General features: G+C 46.2%; 1 protein-coding gene across 6 annotated transcripts in view; it reads left to right on the top strand.

Annotated features, from left to right (window-relative positions):
* The window catches only part of PRUNE2 (prune homolog 2 with BCH domain), a 310,553-nt gene that overhangs the window by 195,328 nt on the left and 101,718 nt on the right, over positions 1-13,507 (top strand). For all 6 annotated transcript variants that reach the window (XM_017543262.2, XM_017543259.2, XM_017543257.2 and 3 more), the window contains exons 7-9: positions 699-857; positions 3,054-9,648; positions 10,300-11,065. In XM_017543262.2, the coding sequence (XP_017398751.1) occupies positions 699-857; positions 3,054-9,648; positions 10,300-11,065 (7,520 nt within the window). The remainder of the gene's footprint in view (positions 1-698; positions 858-3,053; positions 9,649-10,299; positions 11,066-13,507) is intronic.

Raw genomic sequence — 13,507 nt, 5'->3', positions numbered from 1 at the left:
CTCAGCCTCCTGAGTAGCTGGGACTACAGGCATGTGCCACCACGCCCAGCTAATTTTTTTGTATTTTTAGTAGAGACGGGGTTTCACCATGTTGACCAGGATGGTCTCGATCTCTTGACTTTGTGATCCACCTGCCTTGGCCTCCCAAAGTGCTGGGATTATAGGTGTGAGCCACTGCGCCCGGCCTAATTTTGTATTTTTAGCAGAGACGGGGTTTCTCCATGTTGGTCAGGCAGGTCTTGAACTCCCGACCCCAGGTGATATGCCCACCTTGGCCTCCCAAAGTGCTGGGATTAAAGGCGTGAGCCGCCATGCCTAGAGGCTTCCTTCTATTTTTCTTGTGATAAATTGTAACAATAGCAGATACTCCTATAGATCCTAAAAGCAGTAAGAGGAAAAATAGGATTTGAAATTAAGTATCTGAATAAATATTTTAGAAAAAAAATGTTTGGGATATTTGTTCTTTGTCTAAACTCTTCTTAATGGCAAAAGCTCCTTTCTTACATAGTTTGGGAAAATAAAGTGTATTTTAAGCCATAGCATGAAAGTTTTCACTCTTTCTCAAAGCAAACTATTTCACCTGCCTTAAATAATAAATATGTGTCCTAAATACATCATAAGACTGGACAAATTTGTGGCACAACTCCACACAACTGGGCAGTTTGACATTAATCTCAAATTTCTTGTTGTTGTTTCAGAATTGTCTGTTTCACAGCAATATTACCAGTGACTTGAAAGCATTTACAGACAAGTTTGGTTTTGATGTCCTCATCCTGTTCGCCAGCTATCTGTCAGAGGAGCAGCAGCCGAGGCGACAGATTGCTGTGTACTCAGAAAACCTAGAGCTGTGCAGTCAGGTGAGCCCCTCCCCTGACCCCGGGCATGTTTCCCTGCACCCTAAACTGCTGGCTCTCAGAACACACAGTGCAAGACAGAAGAGATTGGTGGCTCACGAGCAAGTAGCCCAGGAGATAGAGTCTTAGAGGTTTGAGTTTTAGGAAATGTTGGGGGTATTTTGTACATTTGGCCTTTTAAGAAAGCCCCAAAGTCATCTGTCTTCTTGACTGAATCCATAGTGCACAACATTAGATCTTTCTCACCCCAAAAAGAGCAAGTCCTCCCTGGGGTGCTATTTTCTTCTAGGATTGGTCCCTGATCACAACTAACAAGGTTTAGCCTTTAGCCTTTAACCAAAAGTCCCCATTTGGTGCCCAGTGTTTAAGACCTGGCGATCTGATGCTTTAATCAAAGTTAGTTTGTCTCTAGGTACCAGAACTCTGACTAGGTAATCAATTACCCTCCAGGTCAATAGCGGAGTCCTTTAACCGAAGGCCTAGGAAATTTAAAAGAATTAGATAAAATTAATCAAAATAGGCCATTGGATATACCAGGTGTACTTAATAACTAATGTAAGAGCATACGTGATTCATTATAATCGGAGCCACACGGGCACAGGACGCTTCATGACACATTTTTCCTCACTAATGGATTCAATGCCTCATGTATCCATGGGCAGCTAGAGGCACAGTCTCTGCCCCTTTCTTTTCTACATCTCCTTTCTGTCCCCCCAAGAGGTCCATCGTCCCTCTCCTAACACGTGCCTGTGGGTACTCTCGGGCTCTCTCAAATCCAAATGTGAAAGAGCATCTCCTCCTCTGACCGGCATCACCAGCCTGTGGTTTTTCAATGCTTTCCTCTGCATTTGGTTTCAAAGTTAAATTTCATCCTCGGTCACTGGCTTCCCAGCGACGGGATTGAGGCCTCCGAAGCCTCCAATATAGCAGTTTTCAAATCGCTTTTAGCAGTAGACTCTTTTTCAAACCAATTTGAAAACGGGCTCATTGGAAACAAAGTACAAGAGCCGATGAAGGAGTTAAAACCCCTTGAGCTGACTGACCCCAGGCCTCCTTCCTTCTTCCCACCCACCTCCTCTCTTCTTCCCTCCCCACCCTAGCAATCACCAGAGGTGTCTCCCTGGAATATTAAGCCACAGAGTCCCGGCTCTGGCCTAGGGAGTCCCTCTTTGTGTGTGTGTGGTCACACCGCTGGCTGAGTCAGCCTTTGCAGCTAGACTGCCGGGTGCAGAACTCAGGCTCCAGCACGGGTCAGCTGTGTGTTGCTGGACAAGTTATTTAATCTTCCTGTGTCTTCATTTCTTTATGAGTAAAATGGAAATAAAAAGAGTTCCTACCTTGTGGAATTACTGTGATGATTAAAAGAGATAATGACCATAAAACCCTGAGAACCATGCCTGGCATATGAAAGCCCTCAATAAATGTTAATTATTATTACGACTATGTGAGCTCCATGGTGGTAGGGTGGTGGTTGTTATTATCATTGTTCATTTTACCTCTACTAATCCTGTGGGGTCACTTCAAAGGCCCAGCATAACAAAATACTCCTGACATTCCCTAAAAATCAGAAAGCTGCAGCCCAGCTCTGGCCTCACACTGACCTTCTGTCAGTGTTCCCTTGCCTCCCAAGCTGGCTTTTTCTGTTTTGGGCTTCATGCCTCCGTTTCCTGGGGTGAAAGGGACAGAGGGGTCCTGAGTGCTGTTCAGAAAGGCCAGCCCCTCGGAGCATCTTTGTCTTTTGTACCCTTTCTTTTGCATTCTGAGGGTATCAGAGGTTCAAGCAGCCTGGCTGCCCACTCCCAAATGAGAGCCTGCCCCGAGAATTTCCCATATTCTAACACTTCTCCTATAGCTGTCAGCAACAAGCATTATTTCTGCTTTTTTGCAACTCGAGTTATATTCCCGTTGGAAGATGGCATGATGGTACAGTTAGGAAAGAAGTTAAATGGTTTAAACCTTTTTACCCAAAACATTCAGGAGCCATCAAAATCGAGCAGCTGATTTTGAATTAAACAGAGAGGCAGTTTGATAGTATTGGAGAAAGGGTTGGTAGTATAGTAATGAGAACTTTTCAAGTTTGAGATCTTCTTTTACGAATGATGAGCACAGATTAATTTTACATTTTAAAAGTTATGAGAGAAAAATTACAAAGTGCAACAGTACCTGAGTGATGACCCAAATTCCTGTGTCTTCTGACAGATTTGCTGTGAGCTGGAAGAGTGTCAGAACCCTTGTCTAGAACTGGAGCCCTTTGACTGTGGCTGTGATGAGATCCTGGTGTACCAACAAGAGGACCCTTCGGTGACTTGTGATCAGGTGGTTCTCGTTGTCAAGGAGGTCATCAACAGGAGGTGTCCAGAGATGGTCTCCAACAGCCGGACGTCCTCAACAGAAGCTGTGGCAGGCAGTGCCCCCCTCTCCCAGGGGTCTTCTGGGATTATGGAATTGTATGGCTCTGACATAGAGCCACAGCCCAGCTCTGTGAATTTTATCGAGAACCCTCCAGATCTCAACGATTCTAACCAGGCTCAGGTGGATGCCAGCATAGACCTTGTTAGTCCAGACAGCGGATTGGCCACCATTAGGAGCAGCCGCTCATCCAAGGAGAGCTCTGTTTTCCTCAGTGATGACAGCCCCGTGGGAGAAGGTGCTGGGCCTCACCACAGCCTCCTCCCAGGGCTTGACTCCTACAGCCCCATCCCTGAAGGGGCAGTCGCGGAGGAACACGCATGGTCTGGAGAACATGGTGAACACTTTGACCTCTTCCACTTCGACCCGGCACCCATGGCTTCTGGACAGTCCCAGCAATCTCCTCATTCTGCAGACTACTCCCCAGCAGATGACTTCTTCCCCAACAGCGACCTGTCAGAAGGACAGCTCCCCGCTGGGCCTGAAGGACTTGACGGGATGGGAACCACCATGTCTAATTATTCATCCAGTTCACTTTTGTCGGGGGCTGGCAAAGATAGCTTTGTGGAATATGATGAGGAGTTTGTCGAGAGACGGGAAAGTCCCAGAGATAACTCTGAAAGAAATTTGAGCCTGACAGATTTTGTGGGAGATGAATCCCCTTCCCCAGAAAGGCTAAAAAACACTGGAAAGAGAATCCCACCAACACCCATGAATAGTTTAGTAGAAAGCTCACCATCCACTGAAGGAGCAGCCTCACTCTATACAGAAGATATGACCCAAGAAGCAACTGACACAGGTCACATGGGGCCACCTCAGACCCATGCACGGTGCAGCAGCTGGTGGGGTGGTTTGGAAATTGACTCCAAAAATATTGCAGATGCGTGGAGCTCCGGTGAACAGGAATCTGTTTTCCAGAGCCCTGAGTCGTGGAAAGAGCATAAGACAAGCTCCATTGACAGGAGAGCTTCGGATTCTGTATTTCAACCAAAGAGCCTCGAATTCACAAACTCAGGTCCCTGGGACTCTGAATTTGGTCAGCCTGAACTGGACAGCAACGATATTCAAGACCAAAATGAGGAAAGCTTGCCATTCCAGAACCTGCCCATGGAGAAATCACCTTTGCCAAATACATCTCCCCAAGGAGCAAACCACGTGATAGAAGACTTTGCTTCCTTGTGGCGCTCTGGTCGCTCTCCCACAGCGATGCCGGAGCCCTGGGGAAATCCTGCAGATGATGGTGAAGCAGTGGCTGCGGCGCCATTCCCACCGTGGAGTGCGTTTGGTAAAGAAGATCATGCCGAAGCTTTAAAAAATACCTGGAATTTGCACCCAACGAGTGGCGAGACACCTTCTGTTAGGGACCCGAATGAGTGGGCCATGGCAAAAAGTGGCTTTGCCTTTTCTTCTTCAGAACTACTGGACAATTCACTCAGTGAGATAAACAATGAAGCAGCTCCAGAAATCTGGGGCAAGAGGAACAATGACCCCAAGGATTGTATCTTTGCACCTGGCAATCCTGGTTCTGATCTGGATCACCCATGGATTAATTCTAAGCCACCAAAAGAGGATCAGAATGGTTTAGTGGATCCTAAAACTAGAGGCAAGGTATATGAAAAGGTAGATTCCTGGAACCTTTTTGAGGAGAACATTAAGAAAGGAGGGTCAGATGTCCCAGCTCCTTGGGAAGATTCCTTCTTATCTTACAAATGTTCTGATTACAGCGCATCCAACATAGGAGAAGATTCCGTGCCTTCCCCCTTAGATACCAATTACTCCACCTCAGACTCTTACACATCACCAACATTTGCTGGAGACGAAAAAGAAACTGAACATAAGCCATTTGCTAAAGAGGAAGGTTTTGAGTCAAAAGATGGTAATTCCACTGCAGAGGAGCCTGAAATTCCTCCTCAGTCACGGCAGCAGCCACCTGGAAATCGAATCAGTTCAGGTCCTGGGAACGTAGACATGTGGACTTCACCTCATACAGATAACAGTTCTGAAACAAATGCCACTCATGACCTGGATCAAAATGAACTCAAGACAGAGCACACAGATGGTAAGAATGTATCCGTGGAGGATGACGTGGGGGAAAGCAGCCAGTCCAGTTACGACGACCCCAGCATGATGCAACTGTACAATGAAACAAACCGACAACTCACGCTTTTGCACACCAACTCCCGGCAGACGGCCCCTGACAACCTCGATTTATGGAACAGAGTGATTTTGGAGGATACTCAGTCCACTGCAACGATCTCGGATATGGATAATGATTTGGACTGGGATGACTGCAGCGGGGGTGTGGCAATCCCCAGTGACAGTCAAACAGAGGGATATGTGGCTGAAAATACTGAGCCAGAAACCCGATTTACGGTGAGACAGCTGGAACCCTGGGGCTTGGAGTATCAGGAAGCAAATCAGGTAGATTGGGAGCTCCCTGCCTCTGATGAGCATACCAAGGACAGTGCTCCCAGTGAACACCACACACTGAATGAGAAAAGTGGGCAGTTAATTGCAAACAGTATTTGGGATTCTGTTATGAGAGATAAAGACATGTCATCGTTCATGTTACCAGGCTCGTCATATATCACGGATTCACAGCAAAGCAAATTGCCTCCTGAAATCCCCAGCCATTCAGCAAATGTTAAGGATACTCATTCCCTAGATGCTCCAGTAGCCTCTGGAACCAGTGAGTCAGGGACTCTTATATCTCATCTTGATCAGGACACAGAGAGGGAAACCTTGCAAAGTGACGCAGCATCCTTGGTGACGAGGCTTGAGAATCCAGGCCATTTTGCACACCCAGATCTATGGAAAGGTCATAGCAATGGACAAAGTGAAACTAGGAAGGAAGCCCTGGGAGCCACCGACAGTGGGCACCTTGATGAAGAGGAGGTGATCGCCTCTGGTGTGGAGACTGCCCCAGGGATTTCTGAAAAAGGGCAGAGTGACCAGGAACTGTCTTCTCTGGCTGCATCTGAACATCAAGAAATCTGCGTTAAATCAGGCAAAATCAGCTCCCTTGCAGTCACTTCCAGTCCTCAAGCCGAGGAACCAGAGGAAGTTTTGGAGTATGAGAAGGGGCCTTACAGTCTAGACTCCTGTGATGTGCAAACAGCGATGTCCGCAGATAACCTGCAGCTGAAAGATACCTATGAAAAGCACCTCATGAGTCATAGAAATTCAGGTGAAACTACTGAGATGACTTCGGGTGGCATGAATTTCACAAAATATGTATCTGTTCCTGAGAAGGATCTTGAGAAAATGGAAGAGTGTCACATTCTAGAGACAGAGAACCTGGGTGGAAGGCCACCTCACAAAGTTCCCCGAAGCCTTGACTTTGGGGATGGCCCTGTAGACAGTGACATGCCTGTCAGCTGCACAAATTCTGATGTTAAGGGGACTGAAACTCTTGATGTTAAGGCGACTGAAAATAGCCTTGCAGGAGCTGGTTCATCTGGAAATTTTGACACAGATACTATTTCTAGTGAGTATACTCATTCAAGTGCATCGAGTCCTGAGTTAAATGATTCTTCAGTTGCACTGTCTTCCTGGGGCCAACAACCCAGTTCTGGGTATCAGGAAGAGAACCAAGCCAATTGGCGTGAACAGCATCGCCAAGAATCTGAACCAGTTACCACTGATGGCCAAGTAGAAATAGTTACCGAAATGAAGGATTTAGAGGAAAACAGAATAAATGAGTTTGAAAAGAGCTTTGATCACAAAGCTCCTACATTTTTAGAGATCTGGAATGACTCGGTTGATGGTGATTCCTTTTCTTCTTTATCTAGTCCTGAAACAGGCAAATATTTTGAACATTCAGGGACACACCAGGAAAGCAGTCTAATCATTAACTACCAGGAGAAAAATGAACGTGAGATTCCTGAAATTGCACAGCCAGAGGATGCCAGGGTCATCTCAACAAGCTCAGGGTCTGACGATGAGAGTGTCGGTGGTGAGGAGTCAGTAGAGGAAGAGATCCGTGTGGCCAGCTGCCATGTTGCTCATGATGAATCCAGAGCTTGGGATTCGTTGAATGAATCTAATAAGTTCTTGGTCACAGCCGATCCCAAATCTGAAAATATTTCTGACCTCCTAGGCAGCTCAGAGCCAGCAGAGAATGAGAACAAGTCAAACCCATTCTGTGACAACCAACAAAGCCGCCCTGATCACTGGAATTTCTCACCTTTAACGAAGACTGAAGTACAGAGTATAGCAGTGGAGGAGGAGACGAGGTCTTCTCCAGAAACAGGAAAGACAGGAGATGTTCTGTGGCAAGTAGCTCCCAAAGCTGAACCAAAGAACGAAGATAATTCTCAACTGGAAATGCTGGACTTCTCAGCTGACAGCAGTGAGTGGTGGAATGCTTCACCCCAGGAAGGGAGACTAATTGAGAATACATTCAAAGGGGAGCTGTCTGATTCCAGTGGCGTGTTGGAGATAAATTCTTCAGTATACCAAAATGCTGGTCCCTGGGGAGTACCGGTTCAGGGTGATATTGAGCCTGTGGAAACACGCTATACTAATCCTTTCAGTGACAACAGTCAGTCAGCCTTTCTGGAAGATAATGGGAAGAACTCCCATGAGCAACTCTGGAACATTCAACCAAGGCAGCCAGACCCAGATGCTGACAAGTTTAGCCAGCTTGTAACACTGGACCAAATCAAAGAAAAGGACTCAGGAGAGCAAACCTTTGTGTCTGCTGCTGCTGCTGAACTGACCTCTGAAACACCGACCCAAGAGCAGTGTCAGGACACCATGCTGTCGGTCTCTGATCAGCCAGACACAGCCTTTACTCACACAGAGGAAAATGGTTGTGTTACATCTCATGTTTCAACTAATGAATATCAAGAAACAAATCAGTGGGAACAAGAAAAATCACACCGAGGTGTGATGACAAATTCAAGTATTGCCACAGAAAATTTCCCTGCTGCCAGTTCTCCCACCCAGCTGATAATGAAGTCAGGCTCCGAATGGGATGGCTCTACCCCAAGTGAGGACTCCCGAGGGACCTTTGTGCCGGATATTTTACATGGCAACTTTCAAGAGGGTGGGCAGCTGGCCTCTGCGGCACCTGACTTATGGATGGATGCTAAGAAGCCCTTCAGTTTGAAAGCAGATGGTGAGGATCCTGACATCCTGACACACTGCCACTGTGACAGCAATTCTCAGGCTTCCAACAGCCCTGATATATATCACGATTCTGAAGTGAAACAAGAGACTGAGAAGCATCTCAGTGCTTGCATGGGGCCTGAAGTGGAATCCAGTGAGCTTTGTCTCGCTGAGCCAGAGATGGATGAACAACCCAGTCATGAGGTTGGACGGGAGTTTTTCCCATCCAATGCAGAACTCAATTCTGAAAATGCCATCCCGCTGCCTCCAGTCGGCAATCAAGCAGACATTAAGGGCTCCTCTCAGCCTGCATCTGATAAAGGTTCACCTGAACCTTCTGAAATAAATGGTGTTGACAATACAGGTTTACAAGCATCAGAAAAAGGAGGCAGCCCAGATATGGCACCAATTTTGGAACCAGTTGACAGAACAATCTCAAGGATTGAAAATGTGGCCACCAGCATTTTTGTAACTCACCAAGAGCCGACTCCAGAAGGTGACAGTTCTTGGATATCAGACAGCTTTTCTCCTGAAAGTCAGCCTGGTGCGAGAGCTTTGTTTGATGAGGAGCCACGTTTAGCCACAGAGAATCCTGCCATGGTCCCTGATGCTTTGCTAGCCTCAGACACGTGTCTGGATATAAGCGAAACTGCCTTTGACCACAGTTTCAGCGATGCCTCGGGCCTCAACACATCCACAGGAACAATAGATGACATGAGCAAACTGACATTATCCGAAGGCCATCCCGAAACACCAGTTGATGGGGACCTAGGGAAGCATGATATCTGCTCATCCGAAGCCTCGTGGGGTGATTTTGAATACGATATGATGAGCCAGAATATCGATGAAGATTTACTGAGAGAGCCTGAACACTTCCTGTATGGTGGTGACCCTCCTTTGGAGGAAGATTCACTGAAGCAGTCGCTGGCACCATACACACCTCCCTTTGATTTGTCCCATCTCACAGAACCTGCCCGGGGTGTTGAAACAGTAGAGGAAGCTGGGTCTTCAGAGGATGAGTCTCTGGGATGCAGAGCAACAGAGATAGTGCTTTCTGCACTCCCTGATCAAAGAAGTGAGGGAAAGCAGGCTGAGACCAAAACTAGACTACCTGGATCCCAGCTGGTTGTGCTGCGTATTCACGAAGACCCTGAGTCCGTTTCTTTGCCTATAGGAACAGGCTCCAAGATTTTGTCTCCATCAAACATTGACTGGGAAGTAGAAACAGATAATTCTGATTCACCAGCAGGTGGAGACATAGGACCACCAAATGGTAAGAAAGATCCCATTTTTTTTTCCACCTTCAAGAAACTGCTGCGTCGATTAAACTAGTGCATATTTGTAATACACACTCTTTCTACCAATGAGGTTAGAGAGAAACTAACTACATTTGCAAGGCATGCCTCATCAAGTCCTGTATAACAGCGGTAAAATCTAACGCATATGTAATACCTATCCCTGATAGTGCACGAGAAAATCGAATGACTACAAAATATAAATATTTTCTAGCTGGGCACATGCTAGTAGCTCATACCTGTAATCCCAGCACTTTGGGAGGCTGAGGTGGGTGGATCACCTGAGGTCAGGTGTTCAAGACCAGACTGGCCAGCCTGGTGACATACCGTCTCTACTAAAAACAGAAAAATTAGCTGGGCATGGTGGCAGGTGCCTGTAATCCCAGCTACTCAGGAGGCTGAGGCGGGAGAATCGCTTGAACACAGGAGGTGGAGGTTGCAATGAGCCAAGATCATGCCATTACACTCCAGCCTGGGTGATAGAGCAGGACTCTGCCTCAAAAAGTAAAGAAAACAAAATAAAAATATTAAGTTACCTCTTTTAGATGATCATTTGCAAGGATCACAAATCACATAATGTGTTAATTAAACCTTGTTCTCCTCTTCTCACTTTCAACTTCCACTTCTAGGTGACAGCAAGGAAATATCAGAATTGGAAGAAGAAAAAATAATTCCTACCAAAGAGCCTGAGCAGATACAATCAGAATACAAGAAAGAAAGATGCACAGAGAGGAATGAAGATCATCATGCGTTACACACGGATTACATACTTATAAACCATGAAGAAAATTCACACTCAAAGCCAGAGGTGTATGAAGAAAGAGAAACCATGGCTGAATTAGAAGAATTGTACGTAGGTTCCAAAGAAACAGGGCTGCCAGGAACTCAGTTAGCAAGCTTCCCAGACACATGTCAGCCTCTCTACTTAAATGAAAGAAAAGGTCTCTGTGCAGAGAGAATGTCTTCTAAAGATGACAAGAGATCGTCTCTTGAAAGCCCTGCTCAAGACCAGAGTTGGATGCTCTTGGGCCATGGTGAGGTTGGTGATCTGTCACTGCATGCCAGGGACTCAGGGCCTGAGTGCTTTGGCAAGACTGTGGAGCCATTCTCTGATCTCAGCTTGGGCGAGGGTCCCCAGCTGCAGGTTCTGGGAGAAATGAAGCTTGTAGAATCTTTAGCACTAGAGGAAGCCTCTGGTCCAGTCAGCCAATCACAGAAGAACAAGAGCCGAGGCAGGGCTGGCCCCGATGCAGTTACGTTGCATGCTGTCACCTATGACAATGAATGGGAAATGCTTTCACCACAGCCTGCTCAGAAAAACGTGATCCCTGACACGGAAGTGGAGGAGGAGACAGAGTTCCTCGAGCACAGGACCAGGAAACCAAGACCAAAAGGGTAAGCAAAAAGCTGGATTGATTATTTCTTTTTTCCTGAAAAGGAATTTATTTAGAAACCCGGGAAATGGTTAGAGGTTTTAGAATATGAAGAATACCTGGATGGTAGCAGCTTTGCTTATATTTAATGCAAGGCACACCATCAGTAAAAGCGGCTACTAGATAACTATAACCATGATGATGATTTGTGTATGTTTGCATCCAAAAAGCCCTTCAGTTTTCATTCAGAGTCTGATACCTACCCCCCAACTGCCACTCCACCTACTTGAATACCTGCATGGCTCTTAGGCAGTTGGAAATACAATAGAGTAACACTAACATTTAACCGGCACCTACTATGTGCGAGGAAATTTGCATACATTGTCTAATTTAATCCTAACAGGCTGGTGGGGGGAACGGAAGGAGTGGGGTGGAGTAGGGGATTCGAGGCTCAGAAAGGTTCTATAACTCGCCTGGAATTAAGTAACCAGAGTGAACACTATGAGATTCAAAGCTTGCCTCCTCCAAAGCCTGTACTTTATCAGTTGACACACTGCTTAGCATACAGAAAAGGCACTTTTTGGTTTTATGTAAGCACCTAACTTACTGATGAAGACAGAGAGACTCCACAGCAGTCCCCATATCTTAGTGTAAAACATTCATTCCCTAATTGACAGAAATATTGGCAAACTGTAATCAAATCAGTGATTTGTTCATTCATTCACAGATCCATTCATTCATTCACCATATGGTTTTTGAGAGCTTGCTCTGTGCCATGGTTCCGGGTAGCCAGTGGGCATATAGCAGGGAACAGGATGTGATCGCTGCCCTCAAGCTTCCAGTCTCTGCTGAAACCGTTTAGCATTCTTCATTTCTCTTCATTTGCCTTTATGAAGTCTTCCTACTTCCAGGGACAAAAGAACAAATTGTGAAAAGTAACTTAAGTAAAGGGGAAAGTCATGTTTCCTCCTTAAAATGCAACAGAGAAAAGATAACAGCTAGGTGCGGTGGCTCACGCCTGTAATCCTAGCACTTTGGGAGGCCAAGGTGAATGGATCACTTGAGGTCAGGAGTTCGAGACCAACCTGACCAACATGGTGAAACCCTGTCTCTACTAAAAATGCCAAAATTAGCCAAAGGTGGTGGCACGTGTCTGTAAATACCAGCTACTTAGGAGGCTGAGACAGGAGAATCGTTTGACCCTGAGAGGTGGAGGTTGCAGTGAGTGAGCCAAGATCGTGCCACTGCACTCCAGCCTGGGCAACAGAGCCAGACTCCGTCTCAAAAAAAGTTTTAAAAAGTGAAAAGATATATATATATATATATATATATATTTTTTTTTTTCCCCTATTTAGCTCGGGAATATAAAGGACTATGCCCACCACATACCCACGGTGAGTCTGGGAATGTGGATTCCAGCCTGGCTCTACCACAACTGATGATACATTTTAGGATTAACCTCAGGCTTAGGTTATCTCGTCCGTAAAATTAGTGAGTTGGGCTGAAAGATCTCAAGCCTTCCTGCAGTATTAAATTCTGGGAACTTAATTTGTGTGGAAACAGAATGTGTCCAGGAGAGCTTTGGCATTCACAAATTACATTTCTTGATGAAAGGAACAAGGGCAATGGAAAGAATAGCTGGGGTATGTTGAGGGTTAGCAAAGTGCCAGAAAGGGTTAAGCTCCACCATATTCCAGGGCAGCTTCATAAATCCAGACATTGTCAGCTGGCCTAATCCTTCTTTCTTCCCGTCAAGCTCTTTTCTTCCAGAGAGACCCCAGATCCGTCATCAGTGAGAGAGTAGCAGATGGATCCCAGCAGCCCTGCTGGCATTGTTATAGATTGAGCTCAGAACTCAGGCAGTCAGGAATTGGCTGAGCTGTTGTTTGGCGTCTTGTCTGTGTTTTGCACATGCCCCTGAAATCCAACAGATGATAGTCAGGGTTCAATTGTGCCACCAGCACCTTTTCTTTCAACAGGATTTCTTTGCTCATCTCTTTCTGCTCAGCTATCATCCTACTGAAACTTTTCTCACAATGGGGATGGGGCAGATTTTCCCTCTGGCATGTGTATTGTCTTTTGCATAAATAATTGACTCTGAATGTATTTGAATGTCTCCCTCTGTGCTAGATTTTGGGAGCGTAAAGAGTTGTCTAAAACCGTGGTTCTCTAAGTGGGGTCCTAAAACAACCACATCAGTATCACCTGAGTACTTGTTAGAAATGCAAATTATCTGCCCCAACCCAGACCTCCAGAATCAGGAACTCTGGGGGTGAGGCCCAGCCAGCTGAGCTTCAGCAGCTCCTAATGCACTCCAAAGCTTGAGAACCACTGGTTTAAAATATACTGTCGGCCGGGCGCGGTGGCTCACACCTGTAATCCCAGCACTTTGGGAGGCCGAGGCGGGTGGATCACGAGGTCAAGAGATCGAGACCATCCTGGTCAACATGGTGAAACCCCGTCT

Source organism: Cebus imitator, unplaced genomic scaffold (genome assembly GCF_001604975.1).
Source record: "Cebus imitator isolate Cc_AM_T3 unplaced genomic scaffold, Cebus_imitator-1.0 Scaffold150, whole genome shotgun sequence".
Classification (NCBI taxonomy): Eukaryota; Metazoa; Chordata; class Mammalia; order Primates; family Cebidae; genus Cebus; species Cebus imitator.
The sequence above is the reverse complement of the archived record's forward strand: the minus strand, read 5'-3'. Positions and strand labels throughout refer to the sequence as shown.